At 36.0% G+C, this 14959-nt stretch overlaps 2 protein-coding genes across 2 annotated transcripts; both read right to left on the bottom strand.

Annotated features, from left to right (window-relative positions):
* Positions 1-4544: 4544 nt before the first annotated feature.
* Positions 4545-6130, bottom strand: LOC113779294 (probable sugar phosphate/phosphate translocator At2g25520). Its single transcript, XM_027324843.1, has one exon. It carries the CDS (start codon positions 6005-6007, stop codon positions 4946-4948), a length of 1062 nt encoding a protein of 353 aa, XP_027180644.1. The 5' UTR covers positions 6008-6130; the 3' UTR covers positions 4545-4945.
* A 5338-nt stretch (positions 6131-11468) lies between these two features.
* On the bottom strand, positions 11469-14803 carry LOC113779376 (probable L-type lectin-domain containing receptor kinase S.5). The gene is made up of 3 exons (XM_027324943.1): positions 14371-14803; positions 12989-13702; positions 11469-12328 (listed from the first exon to the last, which is right to left on the bottom strand). The coding sequence occupies exons 1-3, from the start codon at positions 14801-14803 to the stop codon at positions 11469-11471; spliced, it is 2007 nt and encodes a 668-aa protein (XP_027180744.1).
* Between the last annotated feature and the right edge of the window lie 156 nt (positions 14804-14959).

The raw sequence follows: 14959 nt of genomic DNA, 5'->3' as shown, positions 1-14959 counted from the left end.
ACAACTCCCCTTCTGCGCTTAAGTGTGTTTATCTTGATCCCACACGTCCTCTCCATTGGTTCTGGACAAGCATTTATTTATGTACGGATGAAAGCTACATATCTCCATAACGCAGTCACCAAAAGGAATGGAAACTACGATGACTGGTCTATTCTGGGATTCTTCTTGTTAGTGGCTTGCTGGTATTATTAGTCCACGAAATCACAATTATGGTGGAAAAGGGCGGTTTGGTGGAAGGAAGCAACAATGGTAGAGTTAATGAATGTACGGACTGTTAGCCATATTTACCTTAAATAAAATTTTGCAAGTGTGTAGTTTGTGTTGCATAACACATGCACAAGTGTTTGGAATGCACGTTATTTGTATCGTCAACACATTTTTCAATTATCTTTTTATCTCACATATATCACATCACAAAAAGTGCTACAGTATTTTTTCACAAAATTATCTCAAATAATTTACTATCCAAACACAAGAAGAAGAAGAAGAAGATGGAAAAGAGCCATATATCTGTTCAAAGCTATTCAAAGGAAAAACAGAAGAAGAAGAAGAAATTTAAGGAATGGCCCATATACTTTTATATCTTGGCTGATGGTATTGCTATAGACACAATTTCAATGTTAGAATAAGTTTTTCCCGCATGCCAATATTACTCTCCTAGGCCAATTTGGACCAGGATGGCTATCTAAAAAGATAGTTTTGACAATAGCACAAAAAATTTTTGTGACATTAATTCATCTCTTTTTCTTTGGTAGATAGGAACAGGTCCAACATTTCCTCCTCCTTTGCTTAGCAGGCAGGGAAGATGAACAGTGCAAGTAGAGATGATCCCTTGGATCCTAGGGCCAAGCCTTTGAGCCTTTAGGATTTGTCCCAAATCCCCAGTGGCAACTTATGGGAATTAAGAAGGTCTAAGATTCAAGAATTAAGTCTGGCTCGAGAGGGTAGTAGTAAAAGAGAGTTCTATTAATTCCAGTGCTTGCAGGTATTTAATTCATCCTCCACTTGTAGAAATATTTACCCATAAGGGGTGGAGAATTAATTAAATCTAAGGACCAAAAGGACAACTTCAGAGCTCCACTTTCACCTTTAAAGCATCAGAGGAAAATCTACCAACCTCCTCCCCTACTCCTCCTAGCATCATACATCATTACATCTCTCCTAAATTTGTCCCAATAAATAGCTGTATGTATTACTGCATTGCAGCAGGTGTGGATAGGGATGGCAACGGGGCGGGGTTGGGGCAGGGGACCCCTTCCCCATCCCCCGCCGCGCTGCCTACAAACTCCCCCCCGCCCCATCCCCCGTCCCCCGTCCCCCGCTCCTCCCGCTCCGCCCCGTTTTCTGTCCCCGCGGGGTTAATAAAAATTTGTTATATAATTTTATTATTATTAAATTTTAGCAAATAATCAAGTACTAAAATATCAACACATCATCAAATTATTATTCATTGTAATTTTACAATTGAAACTTATAAAAACAATCAAATAAAAATTATTTGAATACAATCCAACATGATGAAATAAATATAACTAAAATAGTCAAGTTTTCACTTTTGGCACAAATACAATCACTAATTCATTATTGTGCTTGTGCTTTTTTTAAGAAAAAAATGTTATTGTATTAAGTGTAATTAGAGATTTAGTATAAATGTATTAGTAAATTTAGTATAACCAATTAACAATTTGTATTAGTATACATATATAATTAATAATATCAATTATATTATATATACTAATAGACATTATATAATACATATAACTAATAATATCATTATCATAAGTTTGTAACAAATTAAATTATATATTATTATATATATAATTATATACATATATATTTTATATATTTATTTTTTTAAAGCGGGTGACGGGACGGGGAATGGGGCGGGGGTACACTCCCCCACCCCCTGCTCCATTTCTAAGCGGGAGAAAAATTTCCCCCGCCCCGCCCCAACCCCCTCCCCATTAGCCCCCCGAGGCACCCATTGCCATCCCTAGGTGAGGACAAGCACCACATTTTAAGTATTGCCCACTAGAATTAAATAGCTGCATTTTGGCAATCAAACACAGGGGCCCGGAGATAAAGGGAGCATTTCCGTCCGCTTGCATGATATGACACCCAGTTCCAGCCACAAGGCCCTATTTAGCCATCATGGCACATAGAGAGCTTAAACTATCAATGGACGTTGGTGCTGGCGGAAGGGACTTGCATCTTTTAATCATGAGATATTGGGTTTAAAATTCATGAAAACGGATAAAATAACGTTGAGAGAAATTCTTCTGTAAACGGTCCAATTAGTTCGTACAAAATTAATTATAGATCGTAAAACAGATGTAGATACTCTAATTCAAGAAACATGCAACTTAATGGAATTGACTTCATAACCATGAGGACATAAAATTCTACCAATAAAATCAAAATTGTTTGGCAAAAGTTGGCACCATAATAACCATCCAATTTAGATTAGTAGAACATGGCAGCCCTAACGGCCCTAATGACCACTTACACATTGCATTCAAAGTTCAAACCACCTTAAAAGTACAATAATGACAGAATTTTTTATTAAAAAAAATATACTATAGCAATTTGATATATATGAGATAAAAATGTGATTAAAAAATGTGTTTATGAAAAATGTAAAAATATATTTATGGAAACTACAATCCAAACAAGTTAGACATCCTACCATAAAAATTTTTCCGTGAAAACTACAACCCAAACAAGTTAGACACCCCTCCATTTACAATTCATAGCTTTGGTACATTAATGACTTAATTCATCAATATCAACATATTAACATTTGTGCGGGATATGAGTTTAGCAATAAGGAGCTCCCTGCCCATGGGTGAAAGTTCGTCGAATTAAGTGTGTTTGGATTGTAAATTATTTGAGATAATTTTATGAAAAAAGTACTGTAGCATTTTTTTTATATGATGTATGTGAGATAAAAAGGTGATTAGAAAATGTGTTGATGATGCATATCAATCAGTGTAAATAAAGTGTAATTTTTTACAATCCAAACCCCATTTGAGAAGAAGTCCACAAAGGAGGGAGTTTAAATTGAGAAGATTATTAGCACCCGGGAGGAAGAAGTCCACAGAGGATTCAATTGAGACGTAAGGAAGGAGAAGGGTTTGAAGATTTCCGTAAGCTCCTAGAGTCAGCATTTCTTTAAAGTATGACGGCCTATTTTAGGCATACTCTTTACAGCTAAAGATGACACCGAGTGCGGGAATGGAATAATTTCTTAGTGCACTGGATTGCATGTCTTGGCCTCAGAGCTCCCTCTTCAATACAGATGCAGCACCGCATTTTTGGGTGTTCAACCCCCTAAAAGTATGGCAATGAAACGCAACATGGTCAATCTAGTCGGTAAAACGTTTCACCGATAGGTCACAATAGTACGAGCTAAATGCCGCAGAAATAATGAAAATCTTCAAGATTTTTTTCAGTAACAACTAAGCAATGACTTGATGCAGATATTACTAAAATTAGATCAGTATGGCAATCACCATCCCTCACTCAGCAACACATGTTTTGTCTGATATTCATTCTACCACTGATTTCTTGTGATCCCATAAATTAGCTGCATTTCTTCACATGCCCGGCCTTCTCCTTTCCCCTAAAACTCGTTAACTTTTATATCTTTGATCACATTCAAAGTACTGGAATACCAAATTCAATCAAGAGTTCCAACAATACTACTCTCTGCATCAAGTTACCTTGATAACAATTTTCTTGGTGCTTTGGACCAAATACCACCACCATAAGCTCCGAGTTAGATTAAGGTTCCAAGAAAAGCAGCTGCTGCAGAAGCCAAGCTTTATCTTCGAAATTAACCCCGCGTTATGCAGGGTTGAGAGGCAAAAATATTCTGCCAAATTGCGAATTTACCATGGAATGCATTTTTTCACTTGCCAATTTTCTTCTCCAACCTTTTGGCATCTAAAAATAGTAGTAATCAAGTTTCAACTACAATATTGCCAGTGATATTATTGATACTACTACTTTAATGCTTGATAGTGATTGCAATGGAATCCTATTTGGACCTTCAGAAAGAAGCTTGTGTGTAATCATTAATTCCTCCTTCCAGTTTTCTTTCTTCTCCTGCTAAACCTATTCCTGTTGCATCTTAAATGAAAATTTCTCTTGATCCCATCATGTTGCCAGTTTGACACAATGAACTTTTAACAAATAGAGAGTTTCGTCAAGCATCAGAATACAAGACATCACACCATTCTAAAGAACAATCCTACCACTAAAAACGTTTACCCCAATAACGCAACTACTATATACTGCAAATTTCAACAAAGTCCCATCCATGCAACAAAAACACAAGGTCCTTGTCCCAAAATGTGCCTAAGTCAGTAATGATTATTATGGCTTCCAATTCCAAAACTTGAGTTTTCAAATCCTTTTGGCGCAATGGTTCCCATATTTATAGCTCCGCTTCCTGATGATTGCGATGAGATCCACATATTCAAACAAACATTCGCTTCATCAGACAAGCAAACATAAACAACAGTGTCAAATCATAATGACCAGATCTGCATTAGTTATACCATAGCATCCTGATTTTCATATACACTAATAAGTTTAGACCTACATGCAGAACAGAGGAGGGAAAAAATGAAATTACGTATCAGAATAAAGAAGATAAATTGAGGTTTTATGGAATCTTACTCCACTAGGATACATTAACTGGCCGTATAACTGAGAAATGACGAATCTCAAATCCCATTTCCGAAAGAAACAAACACTAAATAAAGCACAAGTAACAACTAACAAATCATCCTGTCAACGTTTCCTACTAAGTCCAGACCCATCAAATGAGCAAGAAGAACGCACTCTGAGGGAGGGACCCTGATTTTTTCTTCATCTTCTTCGTACATTATTAGTCAATGTCCCCATCTTTCTTCCACAAACTCAATCTTCCACCGACAAATCAGGCCTGAGTGTCACCCTTCTTGCCAATTCCCTCAACCCCATCTTTCCCTTCTGTCTCTCCCAATAGCTTTCCACTCTCCTCATCAGCCTGCTGCGACTTCTTTTGCGCCTCTTTTGCCTTCAGCGCCTGCAATTTCGAATGATTATAATATCCAACACCCAAAAACGCCAATCCATACCCGATCAAGTTCATAGGGGTCACAGTATCCTTAATCACCGACCAGGAAAACGCGATCAAAAGCCAATCTTTTACCACCCCAGCCACATTCATGGTCAAAGCAGAAGTCTTTCCCACAAGCAAGAAAACAGCCAAGTTCAGAGCAAATGCACAAACCGAATTAGTCCCAAACACCACGAAATCAAAATGGAAACTGGAATTCTCCCTCAAAACAGGGTATTCCACAAAAATCCAAGGAATGAACAAGAAAAAGAGGCAACTTGGAGCCACATAATACAGAGAAGTAATGGGATTCAAATTGATTCCCTTAGAAGTCAACAAGATCTGGATCAAAACCAACCTAGTAGCCTCAAAAGCAACAGCACCCAACTGAAGCAAAACCCCCCAAGAATCGTACTTTGCTTCACCATAAGCAGCAATAGCAACCCCAAACGAAATAGCAACCATGTTAAGCATAGTGTTGCCCTTATAAGTATCTTTCTTTAAGAGAATCCCAATAGAGTAGACAGCCACAGGCATTAAAGCTTTCAACATCTGAATGAAGGAGACCGATAAGTAAATATAAGCAGAGTTTGAGAGCCAGAGGGAAAGGGCATAAAGGGCTCCAATTGGGACCACTGAACTGAGGTAAAGCTGGCGAGACAAGGCCACAGGCTCGACTAGTTTAAGGACTCGGACGAGCAAAAATGCTAAGGATGAACAGAAGGCCATATGGATCATGGTTAGGGAGATGGGAAATGGCCAATTGTAGAGCTTTCTGTCAAGGATGTATTTGTTGTAGACGATTACAGTGAAGGAAAGGAAGATCCAGATGGCTACATAAGTGTAGGAGAGGATGATTTTCTTCACCAACCCATCTGACAAGGCTGAGCCTTTCCCCATTGCGGTGGTGGCGGTGATGAAGCAGGTGGTGGTGGGGTTGTGGGAGGGCGAAGGGGAAAGGGGTTGGTGGGGTTTTTGGCAGTGCACTGGGGAGAAATACAAAGTTGAGAGGGGAAGAGAGGGATTGGGGTATATATATTTCAAGAAAGGGGGAAGCTGTGGTCCTGCGGCTGCGGGAGTAGAAAATCTAGGGAGTGATTGGGGAACATATGGACTAGGGGGGGATTTATCAAGTGATGAGATCCTTTCCCACTTATCTAGTAGTTTTTTTTTTGTTAATCCGTGAAAAATAAATTTTCTTCTCCATTTTTTACGATTTTTTTGGGCAAATTTTGGTGATGGAATGTAGTTATGTTACCACAAAGTTTTGAAACTTTTTTACGTATTATAAATTTAAAGAATTTTAGTGGAGAGGAAAGCATTTAAGAAGTTACCAAACAATAAAAACTAATTTTGTTTATAAATCATTTATGCAACTTTGACACATGGATTTTGACCATTCTTTTTTTACTTTGAGTTAAATGGAATAAAGGCCAAAATATAAGCTAACATTATGTTTATGCTTTAAGTCCCATATGGGATTGCGGTAACTTATAAATATGCACTTCTAACATAAATGTTTTTAAATTGTCAAAAACTGAGCTACTTAAATTACAAGAAATTAGTTATCAAATACTTTAAAAGTACTTAAAAGCTCTTTTTCTATAAACGCATCGCAATCCTAAACGGAGCCTTAATTAAGCATTTCTATACTATGTCCTACATCTCTTATTGTTTTAAAATGTAATAATATCAAAATATTGATTGACCAATAATTAAATCTCAAATCAAATTAATTATAAGGAACATAACCATATAGTACATTAAATAAAATTATAGGTTATGCTCTCAAAGATTAAAGATTGAAAAATTTGTGTGGGTTCAGAATTTAGATTGCTTCTTCGATATTTAACAGTTTCAATTTTGTACCCTTGAACAATAATCGATTAGTAATTAACCCAAACAATCAATTGCATAATGTAAATACTTTATGCTATCAATTTGCAACACTTTAATAAGATAAATTAAAAAAATCTTATAAAATTTTCATTTAAAATGAAAAGATTCTAGTACTCTTAAATGAACAAGAGCACTTTAGTAGACGAAATGCAAATTATCTCTTTGTTCAAAAAATAGTTAGAAAAATTCATTGATTTTCAAATAATTCGAACAATCTTCCACAAGTTGATAGTATAAGGTACTAAATTGAAAAATCCAATAGTTGTATGGAAAAAATGAAAGTAAGTGCTAATTTAAGGGTTCATTTTGCAATTAATCCAATAACAACATGGAATGACTCAAACGTTGATCTTTTCTCCTTTAAATTGAGATAGTATAACGGAGCATATATACACACACACACTACTACTTGATGCATATATATACACACACACACACACTACTACTTGATGCATTATATTATTTCTGCACTAATTTTCTCTGCCTTCCCTGACTTATTGCTTTTGATAAAATGCCAAAATGGTTCACAACTCACGACTGGATAGCTGAAAAAGACACCTTGGATTGGATTGGTACACCAAACAATAATAATTCACTAATCCTAACAAGATGCAGCATATTATTATAAAATGCTCTGGCTTCTGGCTTCAGCAGGACACACACACAAAAAAAAAAAAAAAAGAGTAGTGTACTAGAATAGTTGACAAAGTCACACTATTCAAGAGAAGAATTTTATGCAAATTGTATACTAAAGAGACTTCCAAATAAATGCTTCCCCACTATTTATAAGGTCAAGACAAATTAGCTTGTTACAAATTCAAAGCAAGGGACCAGTTGTCTTGTAAGTATTAGTTAAGTTTATCTTAGCAATCCTTGTTGATGCAAACCCACTGGATTAGGTATGGATGCCTCATTGCTTCAAGACTAAAAACTAGTTCTAGTCCTTTTGGTTGTAATTTTCTAGTCATCAAGAAACCAAAAAAAAAAAAATTCAGGGTGCCTTTCAACAAATCTTATCCCATACTCAAGTCCAAAATTTGATTGGTACAAAACACTTATCAAATAATTCATTTATAGTGCTCCGTTTGAATTAGCTGTTTTTGGAGGGTGTTTTTGAAAAAAATTACTATAACAGTGTATATGAAAAATTTTTGAAAAAAAACGGCCAATCCAAACTGACATCATTTGAGGGAAGCTTTAAGAGAAAAGTGGATGTATCTAATAGAGCGTTTAATTTATGAATTATAGGGTTCGAATTCTCTATAATTTCAAATGCTTGGTGGGCTTCTCATTAATTTTTGTAGACATAATTACACAGGAGCATCTGAATTATTTTTTGCTCTTCAATACTTCCTAGCATGTTCAACTTTTGAAGATCGAAATTGATTAATATGTGTGTGTGTGAGTGCATATAATTGACAAACAGAAAACAATAAAATAAAAGAATTGTCAATTCAGGGTAGTTGTTTTGTTGGGGGGGGGGGGAGGGAGGGGGGGGGGCCTCGTCAAATTGTGTGGGATTCAACATTATACTAGTATGTTAATTTTAGACGTGCTTCTCTCTCTACATGCAATCACAACAAATGTAGATCGAACGTTGCAAGTGATTAAACAAACCTAAGCACTAAAATTATGTCGACGCATTGTGACTCAATTGGTAAGGGTTTAAGCCTTTGTATTTTTTTTGAATAGTAAGCCTTTTGCATTGGAAGCACTTGAGTTAGAATCTTATATTCAAAATTCAAATTTTATATGCATTCATGTCCATTAGTATGTATGTGTGTATGTATATATATATATATGTATGTATATTGTGAGTGTAGGAAATATTAATTTAAATAGTAATAAGAGAAAAGCACCAATTAAAACCATAAGCTATTATTTAGTCTCCAAAATTTATTATGAGTTAGTTTAGTCCTTTAGACTAGTTTAACAAAGCTGAAAAAGTGTTTACACTTTATTATGAGCCAATTTAGTCTCTCAAATTTTTTTTTTTTACTTAAATCGAAAGAGTCCCTCAACTATATTTACATTACTAGTTTGGTCCTTATTTGATTCATCCACCCAATTTGCTAATTTTCTACACTTACAACAAAATAGGAATTCAACCATAATCCTTATTAAAACATAAAAAACAGATATTTTGGCAATGAAATTAAATCATATGGAAATAAAAAAAGAAAGTTGAGCTCCTTTCAGCTTCAATTCTTAAAAGGATAATCATAATGTTAGCACATTTCTTCTAACTCTTTGCATACTCATGTTGTTGTATTAGTTTCCCTTCCTCGGTTTAAGAGAATGAGTTGGGTCCATTTGAAATTTTATTTTTAGGGCATGACCTCCCTTTTTTTGGCTCTACATAAAAAGATGTTTTTGTTTTTGTTCTCCATATTTCTAAATTTTGTTATCGATTTCCTTACAAATACCTGTTTTCCTATTGTTCTAACAAGGGCAATGATTGAATTTCCTATTTTACCCCTGATCGTCGGTGCGAAATACAATAACCTAGGTAGATTAATCAAATAAAGATCAAACTAGCCACGTAAATAATTTAATAGACTATTTTGATTTAAGCAAAATAGTTAAGAGACTGAAGTGACTCGTAATAAAGTTTAAGAACCATTTCGGCTTTGTAAAAGTAATTGAGGAACTAAACTAACTCGTAAGAAAGCTTATAGACTATTTTAGCTTTTTGCAAAATTGTTTAGGCATTAAATTAGCATTTTGCTCTAGTAATGATTACTAAAGTGTTTGTATATGTATAAGGGTAATGTTCACGATGAGGAAAAAACATACAATTTCAATTTCGGCCTTAGATTCGGATATTCTGATGAGGAGCTTTGCACTTTTTGTCCATTTAGTGTGTGTGTGTGTGTGGACGTGAAAGAATGAGATGCAGAAGAAGAAAGACCAACCAATGGGAACGCGGCACCTCACCTGGGGCTTGGGGTACTTTGTCGTGCGAACGTTGACCCTTGGGATGCGCTCACAATTTTTCCCCATTCTCTTTGCTTGTTTTACGAGCAAAAATTTATATACCACTGCCAATCTTATACTAGCTGTCAATAGTAGTATTTTATACCTCCTTTCATATTTTAACATCTTGGGAAATGGAGATCAATTGCGGTAAGTAACGTATGTTACGGGTTGGGCGCAATTTCCTCATTTTGTACTTTATTCACCTCGAGAAAAATGAAATAATTTGGTGTATCCCCTGCACTCATCATATGTGTATGCATTGTCTGTTTGATACTTCAAGTCACAAGATAAACGGTATATATTTCGGGTGTTATATTGTAAAAATATAAAATTAATTAGAGAAAGTAAATAATATACAAGGGAACGTAGATAAGGTTAAATAGTATATAAATGTAAAAAAAAAAAAAAATTATTAGCATGCGTGTATGTATATGATAGATCAGATAAATATTAGGTGTGTTAACGAGTGCCTTTAGAGCAGAGCACGTGTTAAAAAAATATCAAGATAAATTATATTAGTAAGACAATTACAATTCAGGAGTTAAATGGTAGTTTTAAAAGTTAAATGGCTGAATTGGATCAGGGCCTTGGATTTACTCTGTCCACTTGGCTTCATGGTTCACATAATCACTTGCCCTCTTTTCCAACCACTATCCCACAAAAAAAAAAAAAGGGAGAATTTTCCTGTATTTAAGTAAGAATTAAGATGGAAGACATAAGATTAATTTAATTCTTCTTGGGCTCCATTAATACTGAAAAAAACGCTGCATTCAAGCGGAGCCAAAGTTTTCAAGATTCGCACACTCTACTATATGAAGTCGGGACCATTAATCCAAGCAGATTCTGAAGAGAGAAAAAAAAATTTGGAAGCTAATATTGAACATGCAATGCAAGTGCTAGTCCTTCCAAGAATTGCAGCCTCTGTGGACCATCATTTTGCTGCAAAATGGGCCTTTGGTGCTGGGAATTGACAGTGAGCTCCTTTTCCCGGCAAGGTAGTGCATGCTACAGCCTACAGCCACTTAAATAGGTGCGGCTTCAAGCCTTCACACATGAATATATGCAACGTTTATCTTCATAATCTTGAGAGAATAGGCTTTTGTTGCATAGGCTTCAAGTTCTGGCTATTTTTTACTGTTCTGTTGCTCAAAAGTAACCGAGAATTTTCTGCTCTGATTCTGTATTTTGACTTTTGTGAGAAATAAATCCTGATAGAGGTCAATTTAATAAGTGTTGATTTTCTAGTCAATTGATTTCTTCAATACATGTATTATCACTTAAAAGAACCTGTTAGAGTTTATACGAGACAAAAAAGAACTCCTGATTTTCTGTCCAGACAACTGGGGAAAGAAGAAGAAGAAGAGGCAACTCTTGATCAAATGTACAATAAGACCTCACAAAACAATGACAATAAACAAATTGACAAAAACAAAAGAAATAATAGTCTTGCAATTGATTCTACTTATAAACACACACCATATCATCAATCATCAAATACAACTGTGATCTCATCCGGAAGGGAGTCCATGGAACCTCTTCCTCCGGCAGGAGCATTGTTGGAGCTAAATTCGCTTGCAGTTGAATCCGAATGAGAAAAATGCAATGGCAAACTGACAGCAGTAGGTCTAGAATCTGCGATTTTCATCAAAGGCTCATCAGGGTTCATGAAGATTTGAACCACTTTCCTCATTCTAGGCCTATGCAATCTGTCTGGATGCAAACATGCCAGTCCAACTAGTATAGTCCTCCTTACTTCTTCCTCGTCGAATTTGCCTTCAAGAGTTGGATCCACACACATGAATAATTCGTTCTTTTCGTGAGTAGTCCAGACGTGATCCACAAGACTGTTTTCTTCCATCATACCTCTTGATCGTCGTCCACAAACAACTTCAAGAACCACCATGCCAAAGCTGTAGACATCAGACTCTAGTGTAGCTCTTCCAGTGTAGCTGACTTCTGGAGCCAAGTATCCTGGAGTTCCTGCAACCATAGTGTTCACGAAATTATCATTCTGAAGTAGTCTCGCGAGGCCAAAATCACCTAGATGAGCGTTGAATTCTGAATCCAGCATCACATTGTTAGGCTTCACATCGCGATGAACAACAGGATTGCCACATTCTTCGTGCAGGTAAAGCAATGCAGATGCCAATCCTGACAGGATTCTGTACCTAGTTTTCCAGTCAAGAGAGACCTTTCCAATGTAGCGGTCGAGGCTACCATTGGGCATATATTCGTAGACTAGGAAGAGCTGCTCTTTGTCATGACACCAACCTTGGAGTTGGACTAGATTTTTGTGCCTTAGGCGCCCAATTGTACATATCTCTGCCAAGTATTCCCTTTCACCTGGAACCAATAAATGGAAAGGCGTTCAATATTATACCCATCTGAAGCTGGTCAAAAGTTTGCATTAGAATGAACAAATGTGTCAATTCATCCAAATAATTTCAGTTCTAGCTAGTTTTGCTGCACATGAACTTATCTATCATACATAAAAATATGGAGTACTATATACTATATCCAAGCAAGCACAGGCAGGAACTATGCAGGACTTGTAATTAATCAGTTTCATGGGCAGACTTTGTAGTGACTTGTATGCATCAATGTAAAATTTTCTGAAAACATTACAGAAACAAGATTTACTTTCAAAAGGGACTTTTTTTTTTTAATTTTCAATAGAAAAAGTGAAAATTGAAATTCTTGTTGTATTTGAAGTTCTATCTTGGCATGCAAGTGTAAAGATTTTGTACTGAATTATGAAATTCTCCAATGGAGATGTTTTGAGAACTTTGGAAAATCAATCATGTGTTTGAAAAGGGACTTATTTTTAAGCCAAAAAAAAAAAAGCAACAAAAGAATTGACTTCACAGATAAAATTTTGAATGTTTTGAATCTTGGGGACGACTGTCCTTTCCATAATTCCTTTCTCTAACGTTCATATACTCTACAAAATAAAAAATGAAAAATCAAGTTCTTCAAAAATGCAAGAGAAGTAAACAAAAGAACCTTGTCCTGATGTTGCATTAATTTTCTTGACAGCAATGATCGCAGGAGGATCAGATAATAAAATCCCTTTGTAAACACATCCAAAGCCACCAGCACCGAGCAAATTCTCTTTGTTGAAATGACGAGTAGCCTTAGAGAGCTGCTTGTAGGTAAACAATCTCGGAGCATTGGCTGCATTTCTTGCCAGCATTTCCATGTCACTTTTCTTGCTCTGATGCCTCTCGTTTCTCCTCTTACGAGCTATATACAAGAAAACCAACGTAGAGACTACCAAAGTCGGAACAACAATCGACAATGCTATCCTGGGTTTGTTTCTGTTAACACCATGCTTCAACGATTTCCTTGACAAGTTATAATACGTGAAGTTCCAACTCAAAATCTGATGAGTTTCGAAGAAATAAGCCGTTGAAGCTGTAAAGCCAACATAAGTTGATTGTGGAACTGTGTCTTCCAGTACTATATTTTGGCTCAGAACATTTACTAAAGGATTGCCCGAATATGCAACAGAAACTTGGAGATCTTTTTCCCATCCATCATAATCGATTTCCACTGTAATATCTTTTCCACTCCTTAGATAAACACCAGTACTGTTTAAACTTTTATTGGCTATAGGATATTGAACGCTGGTTGTCACAATTGCTACATGGTTATTGTCGGGTTCGTGTTCGTTCTTGTATGTGTCTAGCTCGACCGCCAGTTGACGAAGAATTCCACCTGTATATTTGGTAATCAAGAAATCATCATTCATTAGGTGATTAATTTTGTCTAGGATATGACTTCTGGAATGCACCGAGTAATAATGATCTTAAACCACGGAGAAAAACCTAGGCATGCATGTGTGGAATACTCCATCTGTCATCAAACTTAAAGCAATCTATATCGATCAGAAACTACTTCAATCTTTATTCACTCCCATGGAAACAAAGATAATAAAAAATTTTGAAGTAAAAACCGGCAAGAAAACTAAAAAAAAACATTACTTCAGCATCCCAAAATTCATTTTTTCTTCAAGAAAAAGTGCTAAATAAGTACATTTTGGACAAACTCAATCATTAATTTTAAGAGAAGAAGTAAATCTATATATCTCTCTCTTTATACAGGTAATACTATTTTGTATTGGTGCAATTGAATTTTATCATTGTTTGCGAACGGTTGGACAAGTAAATATTCGATAAAAACAGACACGAGAGACATATCATGCATCAATATTTGCCAGGAAACTCATGTGAAAAGTAACATGGCTGCTGGAGGTTTATATCCAGAACATAGAAATATAGACAAAACAATGAATACCTACAGAACAAAACCGGCGATGTACTTTGTACAATCCCCAGAAAAAAAAAACAGTTTGGAGCACGGATGAGTGATATTCATGAGTTTACCTTCGGTGGAAGGATCAAGAATTCCAATATACGAACCAAAGCTCTCAGGCGGTGAAGGCTTATCATCCTGTGCGATAACAAATGCAATCCCATCACCAGAAATGGTTAAATTTGTGAGGATTCTTAAAACGAAGGTGGTGGAAAATGAGGCCGGCCATGCAGTTACAGGATATCTAAACAGGACTCGTGCAATCTGGTTCTTCTGTTGCGGATTCTGCTGTGACTCATCGGGGGTGAGGTTCAATGTCCCATTTGTTGCAGTTACTGATCCCAAGCAGATTAATCTGCTCTCGCTGTCGTCACAGATTCCCGGAACAAACGACTGGAAAGAGAAATTAAACGATTGTACAAGGAAGAAAGATTGTTGATGAAGCAAGATTATTCCCAGAATTAGTAGCTTTAACATGCTTGTCAAGGATTGAAACTTCGACATTACTGACGGAGCCTGGCCTTTTTATTAATGCATAGATAATGGTATGTTACTTGGCTTTCTAATCCTACGGTGAATGTTTATGGTAGATGTTTACAAAGTTTTACTACTATTCAAATAGGCGAGTGTTAGTGAAGACAAATTTTGATACAATGTTTG

This window comes from Coffea eugenioides, chromosome 8 (assembly GCF_003713205.1).
Source record: "Coffea eugenioides isolate CCC68of chromosome 8, Ceug_1.0, whole genome shotgun sequence".
Taxonomy (NCBI): Eukaryota; Viridiplantae; Streptophyta; class Magnoliopsida; order Gentianales; family Rubiaceae; genus Coffea; species Coffea eugenioides.
Note: the sequence above shows the minus strand (reverse complement) of the source record. Positions and strands in the feature narration are given on the sequence as shown.